The 15905-nt window shown below is 41.6% G+C and overlaps 1 protein-coding gene and 1 long non-coding RNA gene across 2 annotated transcripts; one reads left to right on the top strand and one right to left on the bottom strand.

The window, feature by feature from the left end:
* Positions 1–191: 191 nt before the first annotated feature.
* rsph10b (radial spoke head 10 homolog B) lies at positions 192–7113 on the top strand (the record flags this gene model as incomplete). The annotated part of the gene is made up of 18 exons (XM_083787580.1): positions 192–263; positions 396–464; positions 548–715; positions 1070–1155; positions 1304–1424; positions 1830–2006; positions 2435–2579; positions 2830–2957; positions 3122–3311; positions 3708–3828; positions 4083–4162; positions 4295–4443; positions 4945–5052; positions 5270–5380; positions 5823–5907; positions 6271–6342; positions 6648–6867; positions 6987–7113. The coding sequence occupies exons 2-18, from the start codon at positions 399–401 to the stop codon at positions 7111–7113; spliced, it is 2154 nt and encodes a 717-aa protein (XP_083643706.1). The 5' UTR covers positions 192–263; positions 396–398.
* Positions 7114–12213: 5100 nt separating this feature from the next.
* Positions 12214–13207, bottom strand: LOC310874437. The gene is made up of 3 exons (XR_014570567.1): positions 13121–13207; positions 12853–12906; positions 12214–12276 (listed from the first exon to the last, which is right to left on the bottom strand). It is a non-coding gene; the product is annotated as an uncharacterized lncRNA (long non-coding RNA).
* Between the last annotated feature and the right edge of the window lie 2698 nt (positions 13208–15905).

The following is a 15905-nucleotide window of genomic DNA, read 5'->3' as shown; positions in this document are numbered from 1 at the left end:
CTGACCTTTCTGATATTATTGTCAAGAGGTGAATCAGTATTAATTTAATATCATTCAAAGATGAAGAAGCCTATGTTTGTTTAGCCTAACAGTTTAGTCTCAGGGATAGGTCACTGCCACATGTGAATCAATCATGACTTGCATACAGGAAATGAGGAAATATTAACTTTAAATATTGCACTGACAGGTATGAAGGAGAAAAGTGTAAAGACCGCTTTCATGGAGAAGGTGTTGCATATTTTCAAGGAGGCCATGTGTACAAGGTAGGCTAAATTAAAATAGCGCGCACCTTAATGAGACCTGGACACCTGGCGAATAAGCTAGTCAGGTGATTAACTTAACATCACATGCCTTACTCAAAATGTAACTGATTTAATATTTATGTTTCTCTGAAGGGTATGTTTTCAGAAGGACTCATGCATGGGCGTGGTGTCTACACGTGGGCAAATGGAGTGAAATATGAGGTAGGCTATATTAAGTGATGGCCATTAATTCACACACTTTGGTTAGATAAAAAACAAGTGAACTGATCTTTCTAATGTGACAGGGGGAGTTTGTGTCTAATGTGCCCATGGGCCATGGAAAATACACCTGGTTAGATGGAAGCACCTATGAGGGACAGGTGTTCAATGCCATACGGCATGGGGTTGGAACCCACAAGTGTGCCTCTGTGATATTCAGAGGGGCATGGCATCGTGGCAAAAGACATGGCAAGGTATGAGGCCTCTAACCCTTTATTAAACAAAATAATAAATGTTTTCTGAACGGTTGTATTATATGAAACTACTGGTATTTGCCCAACAATGCTGCAACAGCATTGTTGTTGAAAATCATGTTTATGAAATAAAATGACATGCCCAAAATAGGGATGCCAGGTTGAAAGTAGGCCTAGTCTCTCAAGACTAGCCTCGGTACCAGGCTTTCATTTTTGTTGGTGCAAAAATGTACTCAAATTTCGAGGAACAACAGGGGAGGCGCTGTTTTCCGAATATTTGACGATGGGATTCTCAGATTGGGTTGAAAGTGATTCATGCAAACGCTAATGTGTTTAACTGTTGCTTATTATTAGGGTACAATCCATTACAACCGGGATGCAACATCCTGGTTTGACGGAGACTGGGTGCATAACAACATAGAGGGATGGGGAGTGAGATGGTATGCTATGCATTGTAAAACAAAGACAAAGCACTAATAGTTAGTTTGCCTTTGTTTGAACACTGTCCTTGATGAGGCTGCATATGCAGTATTTGCATCCATTTAAAATGATCATGAACATGATAATGACTTCTCTTTCCTATAACAGCTACCCATCAGGTAACTTTTATGAGGGTCAGTGGAAGAAGAACCAAAGACACGGTGAGGGAACTATGAAGTGGCTAGATGTGAAGCAGGAATACAGTGGGACATGGCAAAATGGTGTTCAGGTATGGAAAAAATTGTCATAATTTAACTCAGACAGTGTAAGTGAATCCAATTGTGGTCCAATTAGTTGAATGTGTACACTGTTACACATAATACAATTATTTTGTAATGTTCTCATTTTCCACTTTACTTTTATGTCAGATGATGGATAGACCTTTATTTATTGTTTCCTAAATTATATATTTGTTTCACTTGCATCTTTAAGTTGGACACTGATGTATAGCAATTTTTTAAATTGGAACTGTGTCCTCCTACTAGCCTATTGCTTCGGCAGAGTGCAGACCCACCATATCCTTTTAGGATATCCTATTTGAGGGGTTCCCGGTTATTCTGTATGTAAGTCCACAAATTCAGTCTCTTCCCTGCATTTGGTTAATTAATGTATGTTCTATCGTCTTTCTTGTCAGCATGGGAAAGGCACACATACCTGGTTCCTGAAGCGAAAGACTGGCTCCCAGTACCCCCAGAGAAATGAGTACAAGGGAGATTTTGTTGAAGGTCAGAGGCATGGATGTGGCACCTTCTACTATGCTGGTGGGGCCCTCTACCAAGGAGGATGGAAGCACAATAAAAAACACGGGCAGGTAAAATTGGTCAGTGGAAAACTGACCTGCTGCTGTCTTAATTTCCCTAAATATCATTATTATGTACATTTATATTGATTCCAGTATTCAAAGTTGAAATATATTCAAGTGATGAGTTTGTATCGTATGATGGTATTGCGCAGCAAAACGTGCAAGCTCACATGTTTTGAGTTTATAGCCAACTTATGATGGACTTGTTTTAGCTTGTACAGTATGTTGCTTCTGTGATATAATGCACTGATTGGTTGGCACTTTTAATTCCGTTGTACACGTTGCAATGACAAATAAAGATCTATCTAAAGAAGCATAATTGGCATAGGCTTTTTAAGAATCTTCACCTATAATGACATACTCAGAATGGGATGGGATGCTAAAGTTCATATGGTTAATTGGAGATTCTATAAGTGACTCAAATGTTTGTGTCACAGGGAAAGTTTATATTCAAGAACGGACGTGTTTTTGAAGGGGAATTTGTGGATGATCACATGGCAGAGTTCCCTTCCTTCTGTTTGGATGGTTCAAAAACACCCAACCTGAGCGGGATCAGAACTCATACTCCCCTCCCAGAAGACTGTAAACCGATTTCCATTGTTCATTGAATGTGTCTTATATGTCCTACTGTATATGTTTTATTATGAGTAGGTAGTATGCTTGATGCTAATCAAATGTATCATCTGTATTCTGTGACAATAAAATATTGAAAATGACGTTCAGTCTCTAGTGAATAGAAGTTGAGGTATTAGTTGAGGTAAAGTGAAGATGAGGTATTCTATTGACTGAGTATACTGAGTCTCATTAATGAGTGTGGTGTATGTTGTTGTAGCCATATGTGCCAGGAGGCTCTGGGGCTCAGATAGTCACTCTGTGGTACTCGGTCCGGACGTGGCTCTGGATATTGGATCTCTGCTGGAGAAAATCCCCAGCAGCCAAAGGGATGTGGAGCGCAAACAGGTCTGGTCACATTTTGCAGATAATTGTATTGTAATGAAAGAAATGTATTCTGTCAAGATTAGAAAAATAACATTTATTTTCATTTAGAATTCCTGCTGTGACTGTAGTCAACACTTTGTTTGTTGGAACGTGTGTGTGTCTGTCTGTGTGTTCACGTGAAACAGGTGGAGTTTGTGGTCCTTCGACACATCTCTGAGCTGAGGTCTATCTACAGTTTCTACAGCAGCCTTGGACATCCTCAGTCGCCAGACAACACCTTCCTGCTGTCTCGCCTGCAGTTCTGGCGTCTGCTGAAAGACTGCTACATCCACCATCATGACATCACTCTGGCACAAGTAGACCGCCTCATCAGAGGTGAGGGGACCCTCGCTGTTTCAGTCATATATAGTACTATATCTGCTCAATACATTGTGTGCGATTGCATATCGCAATTCGCTACAGTTGAGAACAGTGAATACAGTGCTATATAATAAAAATCACACCTGTGTCCCGTGTCCGAAACGGTCGAGAAATGTCAGCGTTACTGTGTTGCATCTTTCCGTGCTCGTACATACAGACCTGGGGACAGACACGGGGACATACATACACACATTGCTACTTAATGGAGCGGTTAGGCACCGCTCAAAAATTGTGTAATGGGCACAAAAGGAGAAAGAGAGATAGTAGAGATACCATGTCTTGTAAGCAAGTGTAACATTCCTCTGACATTAACTCTAATGATCATGTGTGTGGATGTTTGCATGTTCTCAGAGGAAGTCCCTCCAGAAGAAGAGGTCCACTCTCCCTTCACCGCAATGCTTCTACACACATTCATCAGCTGTGTGGTAGTTCTGGCCTACCACATGTACCATGAGGAGTTTGAGGACATAGAGTGAGTACTGAAACCTTTCTCTGACATGGGAGTAATACAGCGTCCACATTGTTCATTTAACTCCAAATGTAACCAAATGGAAATGGGATCAGAACTCACCTTAACCCAAACATTGTAAACCAATTTAATTTCCATTGAACCCATAAGGGTACATTTGGTTACATTTATACAATCTCAGTTACAAATGGATAAATGAACACTGAATTTTCTGTGCAATAAAGAACACATAAGACATGTGTCTTTCATTGTCCTAGGTCATCAGACAGTGTTTTGGTGGCATGCTTTTCCAAGCTGATGAATGACAACATCCTTCCAAATGCAAAGAATGTAAAAGGTGCATACAGCATTCACATTCCACGAAATAGGCTTCTATACACGCAGATGACTGTACTGTATTCTACACATACAAAGACCTTCCAGTGACTGCAGTCTCACCCTAAAATTCTACACCTTTATTTTGATTCAGGGTTTCTGTTCGGTAACCCAGTTCATGCGGTGGTTACTGTGAACTACACAGAGAGGTGCTGGGAGATCTATCAGGCCTTTAGTGTAGTCAAGCCAGCATCCTCAGCTGACCACACCATGACCTGCAGGCACCTTGTGTGGATGTTTAAGGTAACATTTTTACTTCTCTGTGATTGTGAAAACTTCACTGGTGAGCACAGATTACTTTCTGACTGGGCTGTACAGTATGGGCAAATACAGTCCAGTACTCTCTTTAGATACCTCAATTAAAGTATATTGTGTGCAGTGCACATCGTAAACAATATGAGAGATCAGAAAACAATGCGATATATGTCTTATTTTATTTTTCCTGAACCCCGAGTCTGGTGAAGGTAAGGTTCTAGGCAGGGTGTTCCATGCATAGGTTCCATCATGTCTACACATCCTAGAGAAATCCAACAGAGAAATAGGGCTGGCACAGTCTGGTAGTATATATGGCATGTGTTAACTGCAGAAGGGTGCCACCCTGTGGCTCTCTCTCTGCGTGCAGTCGCCATGAAACCACATCCCACTACCACACATTTCTATTGTTTTTTAAGTCATTTATTAATTGATTCATAAACCAGAATGTTTAAGTCAGTTTTTATAGTCAATGTTTCTCACCGAAACCAGGATCTTGGTCTGTTTGATGCCACGCTGACCACAGGAAGATTATTGAAGATCATGAGTGCTGAGAACATTGACACCGGAGAGTGGTCTTATTACAACCTGGATCTAGAGGTGAGCTCTTGTGCTCTAATATCTATTTGTTCCTAATGAGAAAACATACATTTAAAGTTTCATGTTTTGACAACAAATACAAAATAAATCAAAGTAATATTTTTCAGAATAGATTATTGATGTGCTTACATATACAGTAGTAGTGCATAGTAGGCCTACACATCTATCCAGCCAATCTCTCTCTCCTGCTCATTAATATTTTACCTATTCCTTGTAGATTACGTTCCTGGAGTTCTTAGAAGCTCTTCTAGCCTGTGCTGAAGTGAAGAGCCAGCTGATTGGTCAAGATAGACAGCAACATCCCTGTTCAGAGATAGAAGCCAAACAGGTGAGGTCACAATGAAGGAAGAGGCATTAGGGCACATACCCCTTTCAGACTAAAAGACATCCATCACATTTTGTTAGGACCTTTCAAATTCCCTAGTCTTCTTTCCCTGTGTATACTAACTATAACATCAAACCCTTTCACCCTCTGGTTTGATCACTGATTCAATTATAGAACTTTATGAACCGGTGTGTGTGTGTGTACTGTCATTTCTGCAAAAGGTGGGAAATATTCCTGGTTGGAAACAAGATGAGTTAAAGTAGGTCTCATGGAAGATGTTTGTTTATGCAGCCTGGTTCATAAAGTTCTATAATTGAATCAGTGATCAAACCAGAAGGTGAAAGGGCCAGTTCAAAATCAGTGGTTTGTCCCAGTGGCGTTTCCAGGAATTGCATTTTGCAAGATGACGTTTTGGCATAATTTCCTACTGTACTTCTCTACACAGACAACCAGGTCCAGAGACATTCTGCAGTTGTCCTCTTCTGAGTCCCAGCAGAATCTCAGTCCCGTAGCCACCTCTCAGACAGCAGGTTGTTTTATTTGTTTTTCCAATATATACACCGATACCACTTATACACATTGTAATATGCATATTGTGCAGCACCTTTTGAGTAAAATGTACAAATGCAATTATAACACTGTATTTTCACCCTGTAGTTATCTAAGTCTGCTTGTGCTGTGTACAGTAATGTGTTGCAAATACAATTTACATTATGTCTTGTCTTTGATTAAACTGAACCACAGGCAACATTTGAATATCAGCAGTTGATCGAAATTTGATTCCAATCATCTACTTTTCTTCCATTAAAAAAAAAGAACCACCAACACTGTTTAAAATGCAAATCCTTGCAGTGAACCATGTCATACTGTTTGTGTGCATTTCTCAACGATAGCCAGTGATTCTGCCACACAGTTATCAGAGGTCCATAAAAAGGAGGAATCGTTGCTGACTCTACACAGCACAGGTACACTGAATAAGGCTTTCATCAAACATCTATTCTGTCCTTCACTCGTGTGAAGTGAGGGGCGCTTTTATCATACATCACATTCGTGCTTAGCCAATCAAACATCACTATGGGGTACACATATTGCTCAGCCAATCAAATCACTATGGGGTACACACAGACACAAAGCTGGACATAGGGAGGCTAGCGGCCCTCAAAAATAACTTAAATAAGTGACATGGTTGCGTTAACAAAGTATGAGCTAGGCTTTTAAACATTCCCTGCAAGTCATGCCAATGTAAAAGGTTGTCTATAATTATATCCAGAACCTACAGAAAGGGCTGCGGAGGAAGTAAGAGTTGGAGGTCCACTGACTCATGGTGATGAAATGGATCAATGGATCCAGAGGACACACCAGTTCTTCAGCCAGATCTTATTCCCTGCATACGACTACAGCAGACTGCTGAGCAGGGAGGTGGAGGAAGGGAGGTTACGCCAGGAGGCCCAGAAACGCATCAGCCTGGCCAAGGTCTTAGAACAGACCAGGTAGTCTGGTTCAAACTAGATGTGTAGAATGCCTGACCTTGATTAGTGCTAGTTTGACCACTTCAGCAAATCTAAGGGGAAGAATTGCCTTATCATTTCAAGTGATCTCTCCATTCCAGGCTGAAAGAGTGGGAGGAAGAGGAGAGGCGGCGGGGGAAAGAGTTAGAGGAGACAGCAGCAGAGAAAGCTGATGGACAAGAGTTTGAAGTCAATGTATCCTCAGTGCTGGCACCGGACCCAAAATGAAATAGTCTTTGAACACTTCATCCAGAAAGGTTGAGAACCACTGTTCCAACACCACCTAGCATTGATAGCTGATGTACTAAGTTACTCTATCCAGCCATGCCAACAAAAGATTTACCAATATACCCTGATACAGATATGCAACAATTATTGGAAGCAATATGTATGCCCAGCAGCATTTGATGTCAACATTTCCCATACTGTTGCTTAGCTTTTGTCTAAGAATATTACTTTCTGTACCCTTATCACATGCAATAAAGCAACAAAAAAAAAACTCAACTGAAGAGTTGTGTTTATACGAGAGATTTATTTTGAACTTGATCAAATAAAAAATAGATTTTGAATATGAAGATAAAACATTGAGCGCTAAAAAAACTAAAAGCTGCAGATAAGAAAAACAGATCATGCAACATATACACATAAGCTCAGGTTTAAAAAGAAAAAAAAAGAATTTCCATTAGTTAGGCGGTGTAAAGGCCATCAGGTCACTTGGGCAGACACTTTGCCTGATCCGGTCCTTCAGGTTGGGGGTGAACAGGAGGAGGTCTGATTCAGCATTTTGGGCCTGAGAAACAAAGCAGAAAGACTGTCAAAATGGTCTCCACTGAATAGGCCTGAAGCCAACCTAGAATATGAAATAAGAGGCATGACAATATAGTTTAAAGTATAGATGTTGTACACCAAAGTAGTGCTTAAGTGGCTACTAGTTTTTGCAACAAAGAAAAGCGTTTACCTCAAAGGCAGCCTGTGGTGGCAATAGCTGGTCCAAATCTAAGTGAGAAACAGTGACAACAGTGATTGACAGCCACAGTCAGTGAATATGCAATTACATGTGCTTGATTAAGATTTCACACCATCACTTTAACCCATTTAGGACTGAAAGCCTGACCAAATTTTTTGGAGAAACTTACAAAAACAAAAACGAGTGAATTAAATTCTGCCTTAGCATCCGTCCCAATGCGTTAATGGTGTAAAAACCTTACCTGTGGGAGGCATAGTGGCATCCTCCTGCGTTTGCTCATCCCCACGCAGAGCGATAGGACTCTCCATTTCTACATCCACAGGTAGCGACGCATCAAAGTTCCTCGCAGACAGGCTGCATCTATCTGATGGCTGCAAGTATCTCGCCATATCCAAGCCAGGACCATCCTTTAATCACAAGAGATTTGGTTACTGAATGACAACAAGCATGTGCTTCAGAGTAATGATGAATAATTTAATTGCATTTAGAGTAACTAAGATTAGGGTTAACAAGTGAAGACACAAATCTAAAGCACAACTGAGAACTGGCTGGTCCATCTTAGCTGCTGTCATGGAGTAGTTCATTTTGTAGACAATGTAGCGCTAGCATTTAGAAATGGACACATAAGATGTTCACCTCAACAACTGAGCTGTCTGGAGTGTAATTCTCATGGGCCGGGACCACTGTGGGTGTAGATGGCACAACGGGGCAGGGAGACACAGTGAAGCTCAGGTCTGGTTCAGGAGACTGGCTGGAGGGAGAAGTGGGTATGCATTCCAGACTGCTGGCAGCTTCAGTAACTGGAGATTGTTCAGACTGAGTGCAGGGGGTATGAGGCAGGGTGAGAGCGTGGCGGGCAGGAGTGCGCCTACGGTGATCAGGGGAGGAGTGGTTGAGAGGGGAGAGGTTGGACATGGCAATGGATTGGCGGGTCACTCTACCACAGGGAGAAGAAGCCTGAGGCAGCTTGGCAGTACTCAGCGATCCTGCAGACACAACCAGCAGCTTGTTCAGGCAGTTGTAATTTACTGGTTTTAAAACATTACTGGTAGTAAATACAAATTGCAGTCTCTTACTTACAAACATGCATCATGTTTAGGCACAAAGGTTTAATCAGGTAGCATAAAAGCGCTTAGACTCCAAACTTTAGAGCATGACTTATGTTGTAACCTTTTGTACCTAGCAACTTTGAGTACCTAGAAAAAGCGCTATATAAAATCGTATGAATCATTACATGAATCCAAAGTTTACCAGTGGATCCAGCACGTATCCAGCAGTATTAAGTCACGTTGCACAGTAATGTCTGCCAACGTTAATACAATTACAGCTTTCAGTCTTGCGTTTGACTCAGTGGTCTCTTCCATAATATACAAGAGCACAAATAGGTCATTTGTCCTACTCTGCCAAGTGAAGCACTCCCTCACCCGTCTTGGCTGGGCTTTCCACCTTAAAGAACCCACCATTAAAGATTGCTGTGTCTGTGGCCTGGGTAGCTGTTGGGGCTTCAGACACCTCGATGCTGGCGTTGTCTTCTGTGCCAGCAGCCTCGGCAGCCTTCTCCACCTCTGCAGCCTGCTGCTTGGCCTTCATTGCTGCCTTAACAGCAGCCAGGCGTGACTTGGCCTCTGCATTCGTGCCTACGCCCTTCGGAGCAGCAGCGGGAGGTGGTTTCTGAGGAAAGCACAAATTGGCTCAGAGGATTAACAAGCAGCTGAAGACAATTATGTAACAGATACCCTCACAGGCTTTAAATATCTCACTTCATGCCAAGCAAAAGGGACACAAAAGCAAATGTTGGCTAGTTCGATATTTACCTTGACAATCTTCCTCCGACGCGGTGCAGGTTTATTTTCCTCCACCCAGCATCTTGCTTCAGCCTCCTTGAGTGCATCAAACTTCCGAACTACATCTTCAACCTGAAAAAAGGAAATAAGTATTAAAATGCTTAATGTGTTGCAGTACATAGTAGCATTTTACTATGCCCAGAGATTCATGTTAGGTTAGAGCAGCGTTAACTTTCGAAACATCTGCATCACAGCAAGGACAAATGCTTCAATATTTACACCCACAATTTCTGCATAAGTGTTGTGAACTCGTGTTGCGTTTATAGCTATATAGTATATACACACATATCTCGTGTTGTTTATAGTAGACTCCTCACTCAAATGTTTACTTTTTGATATGGTTATAATATATTTGTCTGTGTCAATTTACAGGGCTCAGCCAAGCCCACATGATGGGAATTGCTGCATTAGAGCATCAAGACATTAAATGTTCCCAGGCAAGGAAGCAACCAGGTGCTCAGGTGTGCCGGTATACAAAATGTAAAAATAAAATAGTGCTCCTGAGATCAATCGGGATAACACATAGAACAAAGCGGAGATCGGGGCACAAACACTTCAGCACTTCCTGATGAAGACCGTATAGGTCGAAACATGTCGGTTGAATAAAGTTTTTCTTTAAGTGTGCCCAGATCTCCGCTTTGTTCATTAAATGTTGCCAGTTCAGTTTGTTATCAATCCATCATAAACTAAACAAAGCGAGTAAAAAAAAACTGGGATGAATCATGAACATGAGCCCCTACCTGGGGATACACCATATCCCAGAAACCCTCCAGGTCATTGCAGATGGTGGGCTTTTCCCCTCGTCCAAGCTCACAGTCATCAATAAGCCCCAGAAACTGGCCAAAACGCTCCTTCATGAGCAACCTGGCCTGGCCCACTGCTGTGCGCATACGATCCCTCACTAAACACAAACATGTACAAGAGGGAAGAGTTACAACTCAGAATAATCTTAAGTCTGGAAGAAACCCTGCATCTCCACATTTACATTTGAGGCGAGATAGTCCCTCCTATATACAGGTTTGTTTGTTTTTAGTTCAATGTTGACAATGGAGAAATGAATGGGGTTTTTTGTCCAACACAAACATTAAATCCCATTAACAATAAAGAGAATTTTATGTTTTGACAATTTGTTTTACATCATATCACCTAATCATAGCATGATGATAAGAGCACCCCTCACTTCACATGGGTGTGATTTTTATAAATCAATGCCCTAATTCCTACTACAGCGTCGCAAAAACGTGTGAGCTTGTAGCTCTACTAGTTGTGGAAAAGTCTACATGAATAGGTTTGAAATATATTAAACCAATGAAGTATTAAGCCCTTGTGCCACTGATCTATGAAACACAGGTCCTTTATACCCCAATTTTAATTGAAGTATCGTTTGGACATTCAAGGTTTCCTTCTGACAGCAACGACAGGCTTGATTAATATTGACAGTCACAATGTGTCCCTCTGGTTCCTGTTGAGCAGGTAGACTCACTCTCTTCAGGGATGGAGTCATCGTCCACTTTCACCTCCCAGAGCTGACTGAGGCTGGTCAGCCTGGCCGTCTCAGTGATGACCTGTGACCTGATACAGAGACCAGAAAACGATTAAACTGTGAACACAATACTAAGTCAGACTTGTGATTCCATGTATAATAGTACATAACTTCATGTCAAGTTTGACGATCGTTCTGCATAATTTTCTTACTTGAAGTATGGCACGTCATGTTGGGGCTCCTGGGGGCTGGTCGGAGCCTGAGGTGATCGGAGTGGGGATTTAGGAGGAGACGGTCCACTCGTCTCAGGCTCCAATGGGGGAACAGGTGGGAAGTTCAAAATTGAGCTGGCAGGGGGAAAGCAGAGTTAAAAGTAGAATTCCAATCCATGGTTTGGGAACTGACTTTTCCCGCATAGCAAGGTCCACGAACCAGTCATGTGACAAGATAAGTCAAGATTCTTGAGTTACGAAGGCACAAACCTGGGTCTGAGGAAGGTGTCCACAGAGCGTGGAGTAAGTGGCTCAAATTTGAATGTGGAGAGGCCAGCGGGGGTCTCAAACACAAACCCTTTAGGGGCGAAGGAGGAGGTACCCTCAGTGGCAGGCCTGGGAGCAAGGGTATCAGATTCCGCCACCAACTCCACTTCCTCCTCACGGAGAGTTGATTCTGCACCCTGCTTCAGAGGTAATGAAACAGAACCACTTTACTCCCCACATTCAATATTTAGTTCAGACCCAAAGAGATCCAGAGCACAATTAGTCACCGTTAACATACAGCATGAATCCAAAAGAACACAATAGACAAATATTTACATATGTATTCAGCTCAGTGTGAAGCATGGAGACATAGGACCATTACACTCAGTCTATAATTAAAATCTCACCACAGCTGCAGTCTCGTCAACCACCGCTGCCACAGTCTTGACATCCACAGCTGAATTAGAACACAGAAATCAGGTATCAAGTACAGCAGGCAAATAAACAAAGTAAACAAGCAAAAGACTAAAGTCATAGTTAGGATATTGTGCATACCTTTGTTCTTGCCTCTGCCAGTAGAGGTTGCTACAGGCTTAGCATTGCCCCTTGTTGTCCTACCTAAAAAACACATTTTAAAAATGCATTAATTGACAAATACCCACATGTTCTATGCTATTATTGAGAAGGGTTAAAGTGCAAATAACACATTTTAAAACAGTTTAGTATCATATTGTCTATGTCCCTCAAAGTTATTACTAATGGTTTGAGCTTCAATCACCACTCTGATATAACCAGTACCACAATGTCCTGAGGTGGTGGGAGTGCTGATATGCAGATTTAATATTTGAGTCATTATAATACTGATGCTAGATAAAACCAGGCTTGTTGCCATTCCAGCTTGGAAAATCAACAATGGTGGACATTGTAAACAAAGTGGAGATGCGAATTTGGGACTGAATAGGAATTATACAAAGTAGGGCGACATTGATTACATCACGACAAAATCAGCTGTTCCTGAGAGCAATTTCCATTAAAGCACCAATATGATATGTGATATGGTTATTTGTGGGGATAGAAACACATATGGGAGACCCAAAAACACAAAATAAATTGGAAAAGTTGAATTTTATGTTATAGGTCTTTTAAGGCAAAAGGTTTAACTGAAACACCAGAGGAGAATAGCAGAAAATGTACCTCCAGCAGGCCTGTCCACGTTTGAGATAGTTGCTGCACAAGCCACTGGCCCTGCTAAAAATAAAAACACCACAAGATTTGGATGATATCGTAGCGTAGAATCTCATTGCTGAATACATTGAATTATTCAATAACCCAATAATGATGAATTACAGTAAGAACTTTGTACAGCAATTTGTTATAGCACAGGCCCATTTGTTTGAATCATTATAAAGCCATATAATTTCAGTCCCAAACATGGTTTCTGTCTCAGACTGCAATTAGTTACCTCTAGGGACAGCATTGCCCCTGGTAGCAGCTGGTTGGACTTTGGCTCTGGCAGATTGTACAGCTGGTTGGACAACTTTGGCTCTGGCAGATTGTACAGCTGGTTGGACAACTTTGGCACTGGTTGTAGCTTGGGCTCGCTGTGGCTGGACAAGAGCTGTGCGGCTCCTGGTCATTCTTCCTACTACAGGCTTGTTTGGCTATGGGACAATATGGAGACAAGCATAAGTAGAAGTCATTCAATGCTCATGCAAATTGACGTGACAGCTGGGTGGGGTTATGGAGTTACAAGTCACCTGCTGGTCCAGCTTTGTTAAACGTGTGCTGCGGGTCTGTGGCACTTTCACTGCCGCCTGGTAGGAAGGAGGGACAATAACTAATTACCATAACAGTGCAACTTCTGTTAGCATTTTCAGCATAAAACAAATAAAATTGTGGTGCATGCATTGAAAACAAGTATAGCTTTATATACATGATCATAGTGTGACAAAATCAGTAGTGCCACTTTATCTGGCTTTGAATGCCCCCTCACCTCACAGGGTTTGGCAACCGGAAGCTGTAGGGAGAATGAGTCTGTGGGGCGATATAAGCCCACCTTAAAGACCCCCTTACGTTCCTTCTCCCTCTTCTCCTTCTCCTTTATTAAGCTCTTAGTCTCCTTCCATCTTTTAAGCATCTCCAGTCGTTGTGTGCCAGCCGAGTCTGTGCAGAAAATAAATTGTTACAACCAAATTTCCTGTTTTGACGGCAATATAATCTTGAATGTGAACAAAATGGGTAGGGTTTTAAGTTGCATGCATTTATAGTACAATCAAGCCTTACCTTTATCAGACTGTCCAACCGGTGGCACCGTCTCCTTAACATTGGAGATGTTGACTGCCATGATGGAGGCTTCCAGTGTCGAGTCCAGCTCAGGGACCTGGTCAAGCTGCCTGCGGCTGTTGACGGCACGCTCCCGGTTCTCCTTTTGAGATTGTGATCTCCTCCGGGACATCTTCACCCTGAGCATAGGGACACTGACATCTCGCTCCCGCAGGTGAGAAAATTTACCAGGTGCCTCCATATTGTCTGGATTCCTGGTACAGTCAGGTTAACGGGTGAGAACTTAAGTTAGGTAAAGATACAAATTTATATTTTAAAAACATTGTGCAAATATGCATTTCAGATTTAAGTTGTGCTTGTTACAGTTCAAATGTTAATCTGGTGAGACCTCATGGTTTGTTTCGTTTATGGCCTACAGGCCTAGTGAATAGTCGTGACAAAACGTCAACAACGGTGGATGGCGCCATCACCAAATTCTTAAGAATCTCAGCAGTTCTCCAGATAATTAACAAAATTCACGTTGCCATGTTGATAATGTACAGTATAATGTTGGCGTAATTTTACGCACCATTTCGTCCGATGTTTCCGGTCACAACCCAAGAACTACTAAGACGTTCAAGTTTAGTTAACGACTAATTTAGGACAGTATGGTATAGTTTCTTAAAATACTATATTTGCCTGACGACCTGTCCTAGATTCTAGGTCAGGCAAATAGAGGTTATGCGTGTGACATCAAACCAGGAAGTTATGCAGGAATGCCTACTGACTGGCAAAAAACTACTTTCTGGCCTTGACAAGCCATGCATCCAAACAGAAAAGTCCCATCTCATCGTCATTAAACAACGTTAAACTCACTTTTTGCATGTTGCTTTGACACTCGATGTGCCATTCACTTTAAGCATGCGCATACCCTCTATAGTCTATATGGTCCTATAAGGTCGAAACATTGCATTTTGTAGCCTCTAAATAAAGTAAGTCTCGGAGCTCGTGAAACTACCAGTGTGCGGATGTTCTCTTCTCTCTATTCCTTCTTAAAATACTAACCTTGGACCAAGACTGTCAAAAAGATATTCTTGGTACGAGTCGGGGTTAGTAAAATAAGTTCACTCGACACATTTGTGTTGAATGTGTCTTTCCGTGCTAACGGCTAGCAAGCGAGCAACTTATTTTTAACAAACTTGGTGACATTACGAAAACTAGTGGTAGTTTGTTTCAGATTGTTGGAACGGGTTTCAGTTCTTGGTTCAGTTGGTTGCATAACTTACCTTTAATGAGTGGAAATTAATCTTCTTTAATGTTGATTGTTGCTGCTATTGCTTCTCTCGTTGCTCGTTTCTTCCACGCAGCCGTTTTCAAACAACAATCAACAAAGATGGCGGGTTATGTTTGAAGCAGTCTACAGAGGCTTTTATTGGCTGCACATGCTGTGTGCTGATAGGCTGCAGCTGGGTGCCTATTCTGGCCACGCGAGACTAGCTAAACCTAATCGCGCGATAAAAGGAGTATTGACAAGATAGTTCCAGTTATTTTATATTATTAGTTTTATTTTATATATTAAAAAAAATAGTTCCAGTTATACATTATACTATATTGTTTCATAATGTTAGCTTCATCAGTATCAGATAAATGTACCCTTCAACTTCTTGTTTATCCCCAAAATGACCATGGATATAAAAGGTGTGTAATTTGTTGCATCTGAAGAAATATTGTGCCTTAAATGTATGTTAGTAAAACATTTGGCTCCTCATTTGTAAACAAAATGTAAAATTAAATGGGCATGAAAATGGTGCCGTGTTCTCAGGGCCCTGTTCCGGAAGACCTCAAATGGGATGATTATATTTTTTGGTAATCTGATTCATAAACATATTGTAAAAGTGCATCATATATTAGCTGATAAAGGTTCAAGGGTTGTGTTACCCTGGAGCCTGGACTAAACCATTTCAATCCTACGTTCCTATCTGTTG

The sequence above is a fragment of the Protomyctophum parallelum genome, assembly GCF_964188405.1.
Source record: "Protomyctophum parallelum genome assembly, chromosome: 17".
Classification (NCBI taxonomy): domain Eukaryota; kingdom Metazoa; phylum Chordata; class Actinopteri; order Myctophiformes; family Myctophidae; genus Protomyctophum; species Protomyctophum parallelum.
The sequence above is the reverse complement of the archived record's forward strand: the minus strand, read 5'-3'. Positions and strand labels throughout refer to the sequence as shown.